This window comes from Prionailurus bengalensis, chromosome A3 (assembly GCF_016509475.1).
Source record: "Prionailurus bengalensis isolate Pbe53 chromosome A3, Fcat_Pben_1.1_paternal_pri, whole genome shotgun sequence".
Lineage (NCBI taxonomy): Eukaryota > Metazoa > Chordata > Mammalia > Carnivora > Felidae > Prionailurus > Prionailurus bengalensis.
This window is the reverse complement of record NC_057354.1, coordinates 90538315-90557748: the sequence shown is the minus strand read 5'-3', so window position 1 is coordinate 90557748 and position 19434 is coordinate 90538315. Positions and strand designations below refer to the sequence as shown.

Genomic DNA, 19434 nt, shown 5'->3' with positions numbered 1-19434 from the left:
GAGAGAAGCCAGTCACAAGACCATATTTGTATAATTCCATTTATGTGAAATGTCCAGATGCAAGACCATATAAAAAAATGTAGACCAGTTGTTGCCAGGGGTTGCCAGAAGGAAGAAAGAGAAATGATGGGTTTCTTTTTGGGGAAAAATGTTCTAGAATTAGAGGTGATGGTTGTGCAACTCTAAATAGAGGAAAAATACCACTAGAGTGTATATTTTTAAAGGGTCAATTTCATATTATGTGAATTATATCTCCATTTAAAAATAAAACTAAATTTTTAAAAATTGCAGCGCTTTTAGAGACTCCTGCCATAAGAAGATGGCACGGAACCCAACAGCAACAACGCAGACCAAGCGCAAGGTGAGCCGCTCCTCCAGGTCAAGGAGCGCTACCTGACCACGCCTTCAGGAGAAGGCAGTCCCGGCTTGGAGGCCGCTGATTGGCTGAGCTTTAGGAGTGGGCGGGGCGCAAAGGGGCGCGCCCAGTCCCTCTCGCAGGGGCGGGGCGAGCCAAAGCCTTCGCTCGCGAGATTTTGCTGGTTCCGCATTTCGGGTCGGCAAGGTGGGGGTGGCGAGCGTAGCAGCTAGCACCGGCAAGACCCCTCGGCTCGGAGCAGCGGCGCTCGGTGTTTCCGCTGGCGGAGAGCTGAGGGCTGTCCGCTTCCTCGTGGTTCCCGCGCGGGTTACGAGTCCAGACCGCGGCGGGGGCCAACGGCCCCTCCCCTCCGAGGATAGAAGATGAGCTTCCTCTTGTGAGTGTGGCCGAGCCGAGGGCCCCAGGGCTGAAGGCCGAGGGCAAGGGCGAGGAAGGGGGCAAGGAGGCACCTGAGGCTAGGGCCGGGCCCCGGAGTTGGGGTCGAAGTGACTGACGTTTGCTTTGCCACCCCTCCCCCCACTCCCGCGGGCCACGGGGGAGGCCCGGACGTGGGCCCAGGCAGATGGAGGTGAAGGTCGAGGCAAAGGAAGCGGAGCGAGAGGGTTGCGGAGTAGTGAGGCTCCGAGGCCGGCAGTCCCTCCAAACTTTTCCGCCCGAGCGCCCCTGAGGGCGGCGGGACGACCCAGGGGCGGAACCCCGAACCCTGTCTCTGGGCTTCCCATTCCTTTCAAGTCTGGAGCCGTCTAGTCTGATGATCCATTCTGACTTAGCTTTTTACTCCACCGTTTGTCAAGTTTATTACCTTCAGTATTAAATTACCCCCGTGGAAAAACACTGCCCCCGGAAAACGGGTAGTGCTGCAGTTTGGGAAGCTTGAAGTTAAGCTGCGGCCTTGCATGCAGACTTCTGTCCAGTGCGAATTCAGCCACATTGTGAATTTGTGTAGATTTTATTTATTCATTTTTAAGTAATCTCTACACCCGGTGTGGGGCTCAAACTTACAACTCCGAGATCAAGAGTGGCACGCTCTCCTGATTGAGCCAGCCAGGCTGGCCCTGTGACTTTGTGTAATTAACTTTTCCTGGGTAGACTCATATTTTAGAGATAAGGCCTGGGGCCCAAATGAGTCTTAAATGGAAACTTTTGTAAATTATCTGACGATTTTTGAAAAATGCTTATTTTGAGAGAGAAAGAGAATCCCAAGCGGGCTCCGCACTGCTCCCTGCAGAGCCCTGCTCAGCTCCACCTTACCAACTGTGAGATATGACCTGAGCCAGAATGAGAGCTGATGCTTAACCAAGTGAGCCACCCAGGCGCTCCACTGATGATTCTTAAACATTTTTAGGTTTGGAAGCATTGCTGCAACACGTTATTTTCAGGTGGCTCTCTCTACCTGGTACATTACTTGAATGTGTGTTGTGTGATTGAGTAAACATCCATCGTCCACATATTTGATATTTTCATTAAATTTATTATTAAATTGTATAGTATTCTGTAACCAGAGTTTATCCAGTTTCTTACTGTGAGAATGTTTTGCTTTGGGAAGCAAATTACACTCAGAGACTGAGTTGGTCTTTGCCAGCAATTTATTTAACCTAGGTTTGCTGTAGGAATTTCATAAGCCAAGTGCATACAGGATAAGTTTCTTAATAAGCTAGTGAAATATTTCAAATCAGTGATAGATTATTTACACTATTGTTCCAGGCAAGGGGACATGAAAGAAATAAAGTCCAAATTTAGTTGAGGTGTATGTTTATACGAGTCAGTACTGAGGAGAGGAGTTGGGCTTACCCAACCCAGAGCTGAGGTCCAGCTGCCAGCACGAAAGTAAAAGTTCCTTGTTGCCAGGGAACCATGACGCTGGTGTTGACCAGCAGGTGGATTTTCCTTCTGGGGCTGGGCATTTGCGTGGCAGGGGCTAATTGTCCCAAGGTTTACAGAGAACTGTTCAGATCATCAGAGTGTCACCTTGCCCAGACCCAGCACTCTTGAGGACTCTTCACAAATTCTTGGTATTTGTAGTCAAAATGTCTCCTTGCCATAGTTACTTCTTAATAAGTTTTCATTGTTAAGCCCCAGCAGGGTCCCTGAGCAGCTGAACTACTGAGTTATGGGTGAGAACAGATGAGAGGATGATGTCTTGACACAATTTACTTTATTCTTACATGAAAACTTTTTTTTGTTTTGTCATAAACAAGTGAATTAAAACAAACTTAAGTCATAAACAAATGGATTAAAACAAGTCATAAATGGATTTGAAATCTTATCAAACCAATACAGAGTAGAGAAATTTGGATTCTGTCTAGTATTTTGCTGTTATAAAATAGCACTATGGAGAATATCTGTTCAAATTATTTTTTCCTACCTGTCAAGTTTGTATGACTTAGATTATAATTGTAAATTTCCATATTACTGGAACAGTCTCTCCCTTCTCCCCCAAAGTCTTTCTCTTATGAGTTCATGTTAAATTAGTGGTTTGATTGTGGATGCTCAGTTGCTTAGTTACTTTTTGGATCTAAATGTGAGGCCCTTTTTTTCTTTTTGTTTTGTTGACAGGCATTTGAGTTTCCACTTTTTGACTGTTATGAATAATGCAGCCATTATTCATCTGTAACTTTTATATACATCTGTAACTTTTGTGTACAGATTTTTGTATTGGATGTACACGTTCATTTCTCATTCTGAGTAGAATGAGAAGTTATATAGTAACTATGTTTAACCTTTTGAGGAACTGCCAAACTTTTTCAAAACACTGAACCATTTTGCATTCCCACCAGCACTGCATGAGAGTTTCAATTTACCTACATCCTAAGTAGCACTTGTCAATTGTCTTTTTGATTATAGTCATCCTGAATGAATGTGAAATGTTCTCTCATGATTTTAATTTGCATTTTCCTAATGACTAATGATGGTCAGTATATTTTTGTATGCTATTGGCCATTTGTATATCTTCTTTGGAGTAATGTCTGTTTGAATCTTGTAATCATTTTTATTTATTTATTTATTTATTTATTTATTTATTTATTTATTATTATTTTTAACGTTTGTTTATTTTTGAGAGAGACAGAGATAGAATGCGAGTGGGTTAGGGGCAGAGAGAGAGGGAGACACAGAAGCAGAAGCAGGCTCCGGGCTCTGAGCTGTCAGCACAGAGCCCGACGCGGGGCTCGAACTCATGAGCCGTGAGATCATGACCTGAGCTGATGTCGACGCTCAACCGACTGAGCCACCCAGGCACCCCTCTTGTGATCATTTTTAAATTGGGTTGTTTTTTTGTTTTTAAGTTGGAAGAATTCTTTATCCTGGATACAGGTCCTTTATCACCTCTATGAATCGCAAATACTTTCTCCCGTTTTGTGGATTGTTTACACTGTTTTGATGGTACCATTTGAAGCATAAAGGTATTAATTGAGATGAAGATCATATTGAATCTTGAGATATCATTTCATGTTAGTTTTCTTTTTCTTAAGATTTTATTTTTAAGTAATCTCTACACCCAATGTGGGCCTCAAACTCAACCCTGATATTAAGAGTCGCGTGCTCTTCCTCTGGTGCCCCCTTTCTAACGTCTGTATGCATTTACAGAATGGACTTCCACTGTACATTTTGTCTTTTAATATGTTAAACTATGTCTTGAGATCTTTCCATGTGAATACATGTAGCTCTATCTTGTTCTTAACTACTGTATAGTATTCCATGTTATGGATGTATTGTGATTTATTTATTCCTCTACTAATAAGCTTTAGGATTGTTTCCACATTTTTCACTGTTAAAACCAATCTTGGGAAGCACATCCTTATCCATATCTAGGAGAAATACCTAGAAGTAGAAGGGATGGGTTGAAAGTACTTCCCGTGTCTGTAGATCTTGTTATATTGCCTTCCCAAAATATTATACACTTTACCCTTTCACCAAGTGTATTAAAATACTAATTTCTCTTTTACCCTAGCTCACACTTAATGTAATTATTTTAACTTTTGGCACTCAGATTAGGATCATAACACCCTCCCCATCCTGGCACTTTTCAGGGAGTATTTTTTATTTTCAGAACAATTTATATGCCTAAAATTATGCCGTGCTGCTTTCAGTCCTAAAAATTGATAATACTTTTACTTTCAACCTAACAGCAGCAGCCGCTCTTCCAAAACGTTCAAACCAAAGAAGAATATCCCTGAGGGCTCTCATCAGTATGAACTCTTAAAACATGCAGAAGCAACTCTGGGAAGTGGGAATCTGAGACAAGCTGTTATGTTACCAGAGGGAGAGGACCTCAATGAATGGATTGCTGTTAACAGTAAGTTTTCAATAGCATTCAGCTTTGCTGATTTATAAGAACATTTTGCCAACATTTTTTGGTAATGAATTTCCTTTTACAGGTATAACTGTTGTAGTATAATGCTGTACCTGTAAAGAAACTCAGAAGTACAAATACATTAGAAACTGTGTTCTTTTCAGAGTACTTGGTTGTAGCCAGTGTGGTTGAGTAGACAGACTGGAGGAGAAACGTTGAGTGCTTTGGGTTAATTTCTGAGGATAGAATGGATGAATTGCTGAGTGAGGTCAAATAAAAGATTGGAGTGCAAAATTCTATGACTTTGCAGGGAATGCATCCTCACAGTTGCACCCCCACTCCCAGCAGCTCTCATCTGCCTGCGTATACACAAAAGTCCGTTGCAGTTCATGTGGGCAGTCACTTGATTGTTGTGACTTAGAAGTGGTCAGAAGGAAATTAAGAAATTGGGAGAAAACAGGAGGGACCCATGAGCTGAAAATCACTCTGAGTTCAAGAAAGCTAGCATTACATGGAAGGTTATATGTACTGAAGTTAGAGATTTGGATATTTGAGCCTGTCATTTCTTTTTTTTCTTTTTTCTTTTAATTTTATTTTTTATTTTTAAAAAAAATTTTTTTTTTCAACGTTTATTTATTTTGGGGACAGAGAGAGACAGAGCATGAACAGGGGAGGGGCAGAGAGAGAGGGAGACACAGAATCGGAAACAGGCTCCAGGCTCTGAGCCATCAGCCCAGAGCCTGACGCGGGGCTCGAACTCATGGACCACGAGATCGTGACCTGGCTGAAGTCGGAGGCTTAACCGACTGCGCCACCCAGGCGCCCCATTTTTTCTTTTAATTTTAGAGAGTCCGTGCACGCGAGTTGGGGAGAGGAGTGGTGGGGGAGAGAAAGAGAATCTTAAGCAGGCTTCACCTCAGTGCAGAGCCCAATGCAGAGCTTGATCCCAGGACTCTGGGATTGTGACCTGAGCCCAAATCAAGATTGATACTCAACCAACTGAGCCACCCAGGTGCCCCAAGCCCGTCATTTCTGAGATCAGTGCTGGGTGATAAGGTTTAAATCTGTTAGGAAATTTAGATGTTACAGGAATTTTTAAACTTCTTAATGGAAAATTTCAAACATACAGAAGTAGAGAAAGTAGTATAGTGAATTCCCAGGCATCCATTATCCACTTTCAACAACTGTCAATTCATGGCCAGTTCATGCTTCTGTATCTCACCCTGATTGTTTTTTTTTCTTTCTATATTTTCATTCCTCCCTCTCCACCTCCCTCCCCTCCCCACCTCTCCCCACTTCTCTTTGTTCCTCATTTGCAGGCCGACCCACTCTCCCTGATTGATTTGAAGTGAATCCCAAATATATTTCATTTATAAATATTCCCTATCTCTAAAAGACAAGAACACCCCCTTTTAAAGATAATGACAATACTGTCATTCCTTTGTTAGCAAATATCCAGTCAGTGTTCACATTTTCCCTGATTGTCTTATAAATGTTTCTCTTTTTTTTTATTTTAATTTTTAAAAATGTTCTATTATTTATTTTTGAGAGAGAGAGAGAGACAAGAGCGTGAGTGAGGGAGGGACAGAGAGAGAGTGAGACACAGAATCTGAAGCAGGCTCCAGGCTCCAAGCCGTCAGCACAGAGCCCGATGTGGGGTTCGAACTCACTAACTGTGAGATCATGATCTGAGCAGAAGTCGGATGCTTAACCAACTGAGCCACCCAGGTGCCCCTAAATGTTTCTTTTTAAAAAAAATTTATGGTTGTTTTAAATCAGGACTAATAAGGCCTGTGTGTAATGTTTCTTGAATCTCTTAATCCACAGGTTTCCCCTCATTGCAGTCTATTTTTCTTGCTATTTTGTTATTGTTGAAGAAACCAGTTCATTTGTTTACCACAGTATGAATTCTGTTGATTATACCCTCAGGGCATCCATTATGTTCTCTTCTTCCTTTTATTTCCTGTAAATGTTAGATCTACAGCAACACTGTCCAGTATAATTTCCTGCAATGATGCATATGTTCTATGTCTGTACTGTGGCCATTTAGCTCTAGAAATGTGGCTAGAGTGACTGGAACTAAATTTTAAATTTACTTTTAATGTAAGTAGCCGTATGTGGCTAGCGGCACCCATGTTTGCACAGATTTGGAGCTTTGTTCAAATTCAAGTTTGATTTTGTTTGTTTGTAAGACTACTTCAGTGGTGGCATATACTCCCAACCGTGTGTATACTTCCATGGTGTCTAGCTATCTTTTTATGTGGAGTTAATTCAGCTAATGCTAATCACTCCTTTGACCAGCACTGTCTGATAGAAATATAATGTGCACTACAAATGTAATTTAAAACTCTAGTAGCCATATTGATAAAAATTTTTGTTTTCTTCAGCACATTAAAAAGCCATTATTCATATTACTAAGAGAAAAAAACAAGTTACAGAACTATGTGATATATTTTGTGTAACACAGGACAAAGGTACTTAGGAGGCAGGAGACAAAAAAAAAAAATAATGTAGTGGTTATCTGTAAGAGGAAGTTGGAGTGACTGGGATTAAGATTTATCATTTATAGGGGTGCCTGGGTGGCTCAGTTGGTTAAGTGTCTGACTTTGGCTCAGGTCATGATTTCACAGTTTGTGAGTTTGAGCCCTGTGTCAGGCTCTGTGCTGACATCTCAGAGCCTGGCGACTGCTTTGGATTCTGTTGTCCCCTTCTCTCTGCCCCTCCCCACTCATGCTCTGTTTCTCTCTCTCTCTCTCTCTTTCTCCCTCTCTCTCTCAAAAATAAAACATTAAAAAAAAAAATCACTATATATTTTCATATATCTTTTTATTTGTGAACCATGTGAAGCATAATATATTCAAAAAAACCCTCCCCTGTTCTTTTATTTTTAATCTTTTTAATGTTTATTTTTAATTAAAATTTTTTTAATGTTTATTTTTGAGGGAGGCATCTAGGGTGGCTCAGTCGGTTAAGCGTCCGACTTCAGCTCAGATCATGATCTCATGGTTTGTGAGTTCGAGCCCCGCGTCAGGCTCTATTCTGTCTCCCTCTCTCTCTGCTCCTCCCCTGCTCACATGCTGTCTCTCAAAAATAAATAAAGATTAAAAAAATTTAAATGTTTATTTTTGAGAGAGAGCATGTGAACAGGGGATGGGCAGAAAGAGAGGGAGACACAGAATCCAAAGGAGGCTTCAGATTCTGAGCTGTCAGCACAGAGCCCGGCGTGGGGCTCGAACTCAGGAGCTGTGAGATCATGACCTGAGCCAAAGTCGGGCATTTAACCACTCAACCTACTGAGCCACCCAGACACCCCTCTCCCCTGTTCTTTTAAACCTTAACTCAAATCATCATCTGTTATTTTGAAGGCATCTGTTGGCCTTCTTCAGCCTTCAGTTTTTGAGACTTTTTCTTTAGGTTAGCTGTTCTCAAAACTTTCAGTCTCAAGATCCCTTTATTCTCTAAAAAATTATCAAGAACCCCAAAGAGCTTTTAATTATGTAGGTTATATCTAGTGACACTTACTGTGTTAGAAATTAAAATTGAGACATTTTAAATACTTTTTAATTTTTTTATTAAAAATTTTTTTAACATTTATAATAAATAAATTATATATTATATATTATATAATTAATAATAAATTGAGAGACAGAGAGAGACAGAGCATGAGCATGGGAGGGGCAGAGAGAGGAGGAGACACAGAATCCGAAGCAGGTTTCAGGCTCCGAGCTGTCAGCACAGAGCCTGACGCAGGGCTTGAACTCAGAAACCACGAGATCATGACCCGAGCTGAAGTCGGACACTTAACCGACTGAGCCACCCAGGCGCCCCATAAATACTTTTTAATTTTTTAAAAATAACTCACTGCATGTTGACCTAAATATATTTTTATGAAAAATGATTGTTTTCCAAATTGAGTTTTAGTGATGAGTATGGCATTGTTTTACATGTTTGGAAATCTCTTTTCATGTTTGGCTTAATAGGAGACAACCGAGTTGTCCTGTCCACTTCTGCATTCATTCTGTTTGATGCCTCACATCAGGAGCCCCTGGACAACTCCACTGTGCCTTCTGAGAGGATGAGTGTGAAAAGAGCCATTGAAATGCTCTGACCTCACAGATGCCCCTTGAAACTAGGAGGGATCCCCGGACCACATTTTGAGAACAGCTGCTTTAGACCAATAAGCCAGCACACCATCTGGGCATACTGTTTGTTTTGAATGAATATTGAATGCCTATTACTTTCTTAGAAACATGACTCATTAAGAGGAAGGTTTATAAATGAGGGAGTTTTATATAAAAATCCTTTTGACAAGGTAGAACTTTTTTGTCTACTTGATTTTTAAGAAACTTGGAAAAGCCCTAGTTGGTTTTTAGGTACTCCTTTAGACAGGGAACTGAAACATTTTTTCAAACTTTCCAAAGCTTATGTGGGTGTCTTTGCAGAGGAACATTTTACTCAGATAAGTTCATTACTTACCCCCTTCCTCCTCCATTTTGTTCCATACCTAGCTGAAGCTCCTGTAGGAAGTGCTCTCTGACTACCTCAGCCCTTCAAGATGTTGTCTTTTCTCTGAACCCTTAACATGTTGTACTCTTTGTTTCAATTTTATCCCTTCTCTTAGCTGGAGTCTCGGAGGCAAGGGATATTGTCCCATGTCCTTTTTATGTCCTCAGCATGAGTTAGGCTTCAGGTTGTTTTTTTGTTTGTTTTGTTTTTTTAAATATTTACTTATTTTGGGGAGAGTGCAAGCGGGGGAGGGGTAGAGAAGGGGGGACACAGGATTGGAAGCAAGCTTTATGCTGACAGGCTGACAGCAGCAAGCCCAGTTTGAGGCTCAAACTCACAAACCGTGAGATCATGATCTGAGCCGAAGTCAGATGCTCAACTGACTGAGCCACCCAGGTGTCCCTAGGCTTCAGGTTTTTTATAAGAATTTTCAAATGCTTATTAATATAGCTGCTACACCTTCTCCTTCACAGTATATTCCACAACACTTTCTCCTAACACAAATGGTTGTCTGGTCCAGATTGATAGCAAGCAATAGACTTTTTTTATTCCTTTGGATATAATCAAATTATATATTCTAATGATCCAATAGTCACCATTAAGTTAGAATTGCCGCTAATGTTTTATTTTCCTGCTCTTCTATGCTGGGTAAAAGCTTAGTATATTAAAGTGAATATATATTAAAAGTTAATTTTAAAGTTAAGTAAACAACTTGAGAAGAAGCAACTTAGAAGAGAATTTGCAGTGCCTCTGGATTGTTGAATCTCCTGGGGATTTATTCAAGAACTTGAAGGCATTGTCCATTTTTCTTCAACTGAGAGGTCTGATATTTTACTGTGTTGGCACAAACATTTTAACACAATTTTCCTTTTATCTTTCCAGCTGTGGATTTTTTCAACCAGATCAACATGTTATATGGGACTATTACAGAATTCTGCACTGAAGCAAGCTGTCCAGTCATGTCTGCAGGTCCAAGGTACATATACTGCCTATTATATAGGTACTTGAAGTACTAAATAAAGCTAACTGCTAATTGATGCAAATCAAATTATAAAGCTTTTTTGTTTTTCTTATCTGTTTGCTTGTGTAAAAGTAGTTCAGTTTTATGAGTTCTCGAATACTTCCCTGTAAGCTTTTTGTTATTAAATATTTTGGTATGTGGTATTTAGTATTTAATTGCATTATAGTAAGTAATGTTCAATTTTTTCTTGTGTGTAATTTATGTTAATTACTTGCAAATTGTGCTGCTTTAATCTGGCTCAAAGATGCTAGGTTTTAAAAGTCTGACTATAGAGGCACGTGGGTGGCTCAGTTGGTTAAACGTCCGACTCTTGATCTCGGCTCAGGGTTTGTGAGATCAAGCCCTGCCTTGGGCTGCGTACTGTCAGCTTGGAGTCTGCTTGGGATTCTCTCGCTCCTTCTCTGCCTCTCCCTAGCTTGTGAGTGGGTGTGTGCGTGTGCGCGCTCGCTCTCTCTCTCTCTCAAAATAAATAAATAAACTTTAAAAATAAAAAATAGAAAATTTGACTATAATAAATTTCAAGAAATATTAAGAAACATGGAACTCTTTATCACCCATAATGTTAAGTCAAGGTGTGGTGGGATTAATGTTTTAGTGTGTTTCTTTCCAGTCTTTTTGCCAATAATTGGCCATTTTATGTGAGGATAGATGGTATTGAGTGAGATATTTACCCCTTGTGAAAAAACTGTCCTTCCTGAATTTGCTACAGGTATAAAGGAAAAAAATCTCCAATGAGTTTATAGTCCTATTTTTAATTACAGTATTTTGGAGGAATGTTTTTATTTTGTGTTAAGTTTAATTAATTAAACTTCTCTATGGCTTAAATGTTTCACACAGTGAAGTTTTGCAGAAGTCTTAATCATTCTAGCTCAGCAAAGGGAGAGAGGAAAAGATGCATGCCTCAGGATGTTTCTTTACTTACCCTCTCCAAGAAACAGTCTTACTGTCTTGACTCTGATGTTGATACTTTCATGGCCAACTGTTGTAGATGGGGTGGATGCATCAGTCTCTTACCCAGTCCTTAGCACCCTCTGCCTGGAATGTGTAGTTCCTTTATCTTTCCTAGGGCTGTGTTAAAAAAAAAAATCCATTCTGGCACTGTCAGCTGCCACATTATCCTCCTTTTGTCTTTCAATTATAGCTCATATTTCAGGATAATTCTGTAGGGAACTTTGAGTAATCTTCAGTAAAACTTGAGAGGTAATTTAATAAAGTTGTATGTAACGTCTACTGAGAAATTGTGGGCCTACTTTGATTACAAGTTGTAGATTTGTTAATGTTTTTGAAAACTCATATCAATAAAATCTTTTTCTCCCCAGATATGAATATCATTGGGCAGATGGTACCAATATTAAAAAGCCAATCAAATGTTCTGCTCCAAAATACATTGACTATTTGATGACTTGGGTTCAGGATCAGCTTGATGATGAAACTCTTTTTCCTTCCAAGATTGGTAAGTTATAATGTTGAACTGTTTTTCTTTTTAACTGATAAATGTGTTGTGTTCTTTTTAATACTCTGTTACTTTAAAAAAAAAAAAGTAATAAAGACTGCTAAATTCCTCTCCAAAAAGATTGTACATGCAAAATCCCTTCTGTTGTGTTTGTGTCTGCCTGTGTTTTTTCACTATTACTTGTTGGCTACTCAGTTTTTATTCTTTTCAATTTGGGTAAATTTGTCTTAATGTACTTAATGTATTTAAAAAAATACTGATTTGGATTATTGATCATTAATTTCTGTTTCTATCCTTTGTCCATTTCTTTGTGTGGTAAGGATATTAGCTCGTTGTATATGTTATATGTATTTTTCCCCAGGTTGCCTTTTTCTTATTTTGTTCGTGAGGTATTCTTGCTGTATGTAACTTTCTTATTTTGTCCTGCTGATCTTTTCCTTTATGATGTATGGATTTTAGTACAATGATTAGAAAGGGTTTCCCTATTTCAAGATTATAAAAATATTTGTCCACTTTTTCATTTAGTACTTTTGTGGTTTTGTTTTTATGTTTAAATCTTTGTTCTTGCCAGAAATTTTTTTCTCAAGGCTCCCTCCATTTTTTTCCAGTTATAAATGCTAATCAGTTTGTCCAACACCATTTATCAAATACATGTGTCGTTTCTCCCCAGATTATTTATGTGTACACCAGATTGCCATATAATTTGGAGTCTTTCATTCTCTTTATCTGTTCCTACAGGGATTCCACACTGTTTTAATAACCATGGCCATATATCTTTGAGCATCTTGTAGGGCTAGTCTCTCTTCCTTCCTCTTCTTTTTCAGAATATTCACCGCTATTCTGGGATATTTGTTCTTCCAAAGAACTTAGAATCATTTTTGCAAGGTAAAATAAAAATATTCATGAGATTTTGATTATTATTTCATTCAAGTTGTAGATTAATATAGGCAGTCTTATTCTCTTGACAATACTGAGTCTTTCTACCCAAGAACAAGATATATTTCTTCATTTCTTCATGTCTTTTATTTCTTCCTCTTATGCAGTTCTATAGTTTACTTTGTTAATTTTTCAAGTTTCTTAAGTTTATCCCTAGACATTTTGTGTTTTTTTAATTGATACCTGCCTTCCACATGGTTATTGTTTAGTATATAGGAAAGCTATTGATTTTCATATAAATTTTTATATAAGTTGACCATCAGATTCTGATTATTTTAGTTGTTTTGGTTGGTTTTCTTGAGTTTTTGAAGTATGCAATCACATTAAGATAATATTAATTTTGCCTCTTCCTTTCTGATATGGGTGTTTCTTGTATAAGTCTTATCTAATTGCCCCAGAGTAGTGCTGAGTAATGGTGATGATGGCAGACATCCTTTTGTTTCCTTACTTTGATGCAAGTGCTTCTAGTACTTCAGCATTAAGCAGGAATCGTGCTTTTGGTTAGAGGTGTGTGAATTTTTAAAACTCAGGTATGGTTGTTGAGTTTTGTGATATTTTCCCAGTGTCTGTTGTTGGTCACCATAAGGTTTCTCCAGTATATGTAGATTTTTAATGTTTTACTGGAATCGTATTTTTTATTTGCTAATATTTTGATTAAGATTTTGGCTTCACTATTCATGAGATCGCTCCTTGTCATTTTCAGTTTAAGAGTGTCTTATGAGCAACAGGTTGGATTCTGTCTTATCTGTTCTGGCTGCTAATAATAAAAATGCCAGAGATCAGATAGCTTATGAATAACAAAAAGTTACTTTTCAGTTCTAAAGGCTGGAAGTCTAAGATCAGGGTGCCAGCATAGTTGGGTCCTTGCGAAGGCCCACTTTTGGGTCTCAGGCTGCTGACTTCTTACCTAGTCTTCATATAGTGGAAGGTGTCAGCAAAAGTTCTCTGGGGCCTCTTTTATAAGGGCACAATCCCACTCCTGAGGGCTATGTGCTTGTGACCTAATCACTTCCCAGAGTCCTGCCTCCTAATAACATCATCTGGGCATTAGGATTTCAACATAGGAGTTTTGAGGAGATACACACATTCAGACCCTGGCAGATTCCTTACTGCAATCTAATCAGTGGCTCTTTCGGGGAAAGCATGTATCACATTACACCTGGTCTGTTTGCCGTTGGTCAACTTTTCCATTTTATTATTAAACCTTTTATTTCCTCTCTCGCCGATTCTTTTTTTTGTTTTGTTTTTTAATTTTATTTTTTATTTTTAAAAATTTACATCCAAATTAGTTAGCATATAGTGCAACAATGATTTCAGGAGTAGATTCCTTAGTGCCCCTCCCCATTTAGCCCATCCCCTCTCCCACAACCCCTCCAGTAACCCTCAGTTTGTTCTCCATATTTATGAGTCTCTTCTGTTTTGTCCCCCTCCCTGTTTTTATATTATTTTTGCTTCCCTTTCCTTACGTTCATCTGTTCTGTGTCTCATACGAGTGAGTCCTCGTATGAGTGAAGTCATACAATGTTTGTCTTTCTCTGACTAATTTTGCATAGCGTAATACCCTCTGGTTCCATCCACGTAGTTGCAAATGGCAAGATTTCATTCTTTTTGATTGCCGAGTAATACTCCATTGTGTATATATACCACATCTTTATCCATTCATCCATCGATGGACATTTGGGCTCTTTCCATACTTTGGCTATTGTTGATAGTGCTGCTATAAACATGGGGGTGCATGTGTCCCTTCGAAACAGCACACCTGTATCCCTTGGATAAATGCCTAGTAGTGCAATTGCTGGGTCGTAGGGTAGTTCTATTTTTAGTTTTTTGAGGAACCTCCATACTGTTTTCCAGAGTGGCTGCACCAGTTTGCATTCCCATCTCACTGATTCTTTATTGTATATTGACTGTGCTTGAATGTTTCTGTTAAATTCAGTTTGGAAAAGGCTTGGTTTGAAACAAATTACTTACAGTTCTTTATTCATTAAAGAATATCTTCCCATTTATGGAAGATAAAGAATAGTTACAACTTTATTCTCTTTTTTCAGCTTTCCATTCTTCAGTAATTCGGCCTAATGTTCTGGAATCTTTTCCCCCCTCGGTTAGGCTGTTATCCACATTTTCTGCCGATTATTTATTCTTATTGGATAGAATTGTTTATTACTCATTTTGAACTAATACATCCAATCGTTAACTATTCCTTTTATTAGCAAGATGCATATTTGTAAATTCTCAGAAAGGAGTTTGACTTAAAAATTCATCTCTTCAATACGGGAGTACAAGACCCAGTCCAGAAAAACATGCCCACAAGCTCCAGGATTATGTTTGAAAATGCAAGTTGTTAGTGGCACCTGGCTGGCTCCATCAGTAGAGTGTGTGACTCTTGATTTCAGGGTTGTGAGTTCAAGCCCCATGTTGGGTGCAGAGCTTACCTTGAAAAAAAATTAATAAAATTTAAAACGAAATGAAAATGCAAGTTGTTAACCAAGACTGATGTGGGAGAAATGAAAAAAATTAGCTTGAAAGAGTAAAAGACATTAAATTTCAGGCTATTAAATGGACTGGTTGAGAAAATGCATGAAAGGAGAAAGTGTTTTAACCTTTGTTTTCTGAAAGATTGAAGAAAGGAAAATGTTTCTTGAGCGGTGGTGTGGAATAGCTTATTAAGGCTGTCTAATCTAGGTTATTTTGGAAGCTGATGACTTGTATGTTTATATACTGTTCTCCGTGCCACTGTATTGTCCTTCTGTCCCTGTTTTCTAAGACTTTGATCTTATCAGCTGGAATTCTCAGGAATTGAGACACATCCCCACCTACACTGCTTGAAGGGAGATTACCAAACCATCTCTCAGTTCATTTCTAAGGAAGTGTTCATTTTCTTTGCAAAATGGTGAGGTGCCCTTCCTCTCCTTTTCAGGAAGTGTATCTCTGTCTTGTACTGTAGGAAAATGAAAATAACACTTTGAAAAGATAAGATAAACAGTTGGGGACTCCTAATTTAAGGAAGAAAAACTAGTCTTTCAGAGTAATTCAGAAGATAAAATATTTGTAGACCATAGATTATAATGCCTTTTTCTCTTGGAATTTTCATTCCTAATTGAGTGCATGTGTGAGTGTAAAAATTTTTTAGAGTTACAAATTACAAAAATAGAAGTTTTTATTTATAGTCAAAATACTTATTCTTGTTGCATTGAATCTTGGGAAGAAACTCTAGTGTTAAATAGCTAAAATTATGTTTATTTTAACTTTGATTCAACGGCACATCATAGGTTGATGTCTGTGCCTATTAGTCTAAGGCAGTCAGAACAAGCATGCTATGTGAGGATACCTCATATATTTGTTTGAGATTTTTTTTCCCTTTGCCCTTTAAAAAAATATCTGGAAAATAGGCTTGTATTTGTGAATGTGTGTGTTTGTGTGTTGGAGTTGCATATGGCAGTTTCTAAACTTTCTGCTGTTAGCTAAAAGACCAATTGATATGTGTATAAACGTACGTATATATTTGCTTACAGGTGTCCCGTTTCCCAAAAACTTTATGTCTGTGGCGAAGACCATTCTAAAGCGTCTGTTCCGGGTTTATGCCCATATTTATCACCAGCACTTTGATTCTGTGATGCAGCTGCAAGAGGAGGCCCACCTCAACACCTCCTTTAAGCACTTTATCTTCTTTGTTCAGGTAAGTTGAACTGTGTTGACTTCTTTGTCCTTTGTCTTGAACTCATTTGATTGGTAATTTTAATAAAGAGCAATTTACTGAGTTGTCTAATTTATAGACATAGAGTGAAAGTATAAGCAGAATTCTCTCTTTTCTCCTTTCCGTGTTGTTTACTTCATTGGTGTGCAGAGCGACATAGAAAGCTTCAACCCCATTTTGGGCTTTCTGCCTCTGGCTGCCCCCACCGGGTCTCTGGTTAGGATGTGACAAAGAGCACCGGAAACCCAGGATAGCTTTCCGTACCCCCCTGTTCCATCGCCACTGCCGAGTGAAGGGATACTATGAGAAAACGTCGGCAGTTGGGTTGTTTCATGAGATGGTATATCCGAAAGAGAGACTTTTGGAAGAACATGTTAGTCGCTGTCTTGGTTTAACCTTCCAGAAGTACCATTTCAGGCCAAATCTTATGAAGTCATCAGCTAGAAACTTCAAGGACCATCCCCTTCAGAGATGTGGCCTATTATTTATGGGCCCTTAATTGGAAGTGGAATTTTTAAAAATCAAAAGAGGGGCACCTGGGTGGCTCAGTTGTGTAACCTTCTGACTCTTGATCTAGGCTCAGGTCATGATGTCACAGTCCGTGGGGTTGAGCCCCATATCAGGCGCTGTCAGTGGGATTTTCTCTCCCTCCTTCTCTGCCCCTCTCCCACTCGCTCTCAAAATATATAAAAAAAGAACATTTAAAAAATAAAAACAATTCATTGTTTGAAAAAGATATTAAAGCAGCTTTAGAGATAGATAATTCTATATGCAAAATGTAACTACATCTGTCTAGACACTGTTTTTTGGTAGAAAAGTCAGTAGTTTTATAGTAGATCCTGTGTATTTCAGTTATATGTGCCACACAAAGGAGAATGTACTGTGCTTTTCTCTGTCTTCCTTCTGAGATTGTTGCACAGCATAGTTATAGGTATAGTGTAGGTGCTGATACAGATGTATAGGTACAGATAGAGGGTGGGGGTGTAGTATAGCTATAGAATAGACAGACACCAGATAGATGTAGGTATAGATCTATGAAAGCAACAGATCCACTGCCCCTATCAAAAGCTCATGGCCACTATCAAAAGCTCATTGTATAGTTTTAAGATCATTTCCATGTAAATGCAAAAATATATATAGTTTTGATTTTAATGTTTTACTCCGTGAAGATCATGCTGATATATACAGTTGTTTTTTTAGTCAGTCCCCCTATATTTCTAAAAAATGAATAAAAATGATCCCATTTTAAAATGTTTACAGGGGTGCCTGGGTGGCTTAGTCGGTTGGCTCAGGTCATGATCTCAGGTTCATTGGGATGGAGCCCCGCATCAGGTTCCGCGCTGAGTATGGAACCCTGGTTGGGATTCTCTCTTTTTCCCTCTGCCCCTCTTCCCTGCTCAGGTGTGAGTATATTCTCTCTCTCTCTGGGAAAAAAAAAAAAAAAAAAAAAGTTTACAGAGATGATTTCATCATTTTTTGGATTTCAGAAAACTAGGGTTAGGAATCCCTTCTCTGATATTTGCAGAGTTTTAATATTAGATCTGTTTTTAAATTTTACTTTTCTTCTCTTTTTTTAGGAGTTTAATCTGATTGATAGGCGTGAGTTGGCACCTCTTCAGGAATTAATTGAGAAGCTTGGATCGAAAGACAGATAAATGTTTCTTCTAGAACACAGTTACCCTCTTGCTTCATCTGCTAGAACTCTCTCATTGCTCTCTGTTATAGACTAGTGATACAGACTTTAAAAGAACAGGATTAAAAAGACACCTGTTGTTTGTGTCTACTGATAAAATTGTCCCAAAGGTAGGTTGGCCTAATCCTTCAGTGAGAAATTCAAGACACAGCTGAATCTGAGGCACTGTGTGACCACTCCTGTTATTGTCAGAGTCATACTTGGTTGTAATATGTGATGACTAACATAAAGTCTATTAGTTTACTTACGCTTTTACTGAAGAAAATGTGCTTCGGGTAGCAGCATAATGACTATTGAGAATTCCCACCAATAATTTATTAACAGGTTTCCAGAGCAAATTACCTAATAATGCATTCAGATCTGTTTTATTCTGCTTTTATTTACACATAGAAGAGATATTTTTAAGTTTCCTTAAGATTTAGAACATTTGTGTGTTACTTTGGATAACCTTTTAGTTTGAAGTTTGTATGCTAGTGTTTTTATAGATAAGAATATATATATATATATGTTTATTTTTTCAAAATTCATGATTGCATTTTAAATCCTCATATGACCTGTGTGGTTGGTATGGGAGTAACCAGAGTTATTTCTAAAATGACTTTATTTTTTAATCTTTATTTGGGATTTTATTCACATAAACCTATCTAAATTTTTAGGAGTGTGTATATCACAAATAATTTTCTTAAGGCATGTAAGGGTAGTCTTTTACATTTTTATTTTGAAATGCCACATTCAGATTAATTTGAATAGGTAGCTTTTGGCTGAGAAAAAGACTGCAAAAAATTATAACAAATCTAGGTCTCAGAACCACTATTTTCATTCATGTTGTTTTTCAGAGGCCTTGAAATTCTGGATAGGAGAATGGAAGAAAGTACTCAGAGTACTTGATTATTTTCTTTTGAGTGTCCTTTAAAAAAAAAAAAAGAATTCTATATGTTTTTGTTGTGACTTGAGACTTAATTAAGAGTAGTGTAGAAATACTTAATCTTTATCCCAATAAGGATAAAACTTAAGGAAGACCATAATAAAAAACCTTGAAGGTGTACACATCTTATTTTATAACACAGCTTAGTTTGGTGTGCTGTGTGTGTGTGTGTGTGTGTGTGTGTGTGTGTGTGTTGAAGGGAAACAAAATGGGAAGAATAAGTAAAAAATCTTACTTCATTCTGTTCGTAGTCCAAGGATGGATTGAGTCCCCATAGGTTTAATCCTGTTTTAATTGTTTTTGTATCAAAACTTGAAATTCTTCTATTGGGATAAAAAGAATCTTCCCCTTTAGTGAAATAAAAGCCATTAGGTTTCTAGGATGTAGTAAACTCCAGCTGCCTGTTGAGAATGTACCGGGCACGGGTATACTAAAGACTGCCAGACTGGCGCTGCTTTAAGTTTGTCTGCATTCTGGGTTTCAGAGCTGTGATTTTTGCAGAGTACTCACCAACTCCCTTGATGGTTTTGATAAAACGT

General features: G+C 38.4%; 1 protein-coding gene across 2 annotated transcripts; it reads left to right on the top strand.

Annotated features, from left to right (window-relative positions):
- The first annotated feature begins 487 nt into the window (after positions 1-487).
- MOB1A (MOB kinase activator 1A) lies at positions 488-19013 on the top strand. 2 transcript variants are annotated; one of them, XM_043603719.1, is made up of 6 exons: positions 488-752; positions 4504-4670; positions 10056-10149; positions 11514-11647; positions 16096-16259; positions 17855-19013. In XM_043603719.1, the coding sequence occupies exons 1-6, from the start codon at positions 739-741 to the stop codon at positions 17930-17932; spliced, it is 651 nt and encodes a 216-aa protein (XP_043459654.1). In that variant the 5' UTR covers positions 488-738; the 3' UTR covers positions 17933-19013. The 2 variants fall into 2 exon arrangements, with proteins under 2 accessions (XP_043459654.1, XP_043459655.1); XM_043603720.1 differs by having other exon boundaries at positions 527-752; positions 4507-4670.
- Positions 19014-19434: the final 421 nt, after the last annotated feature.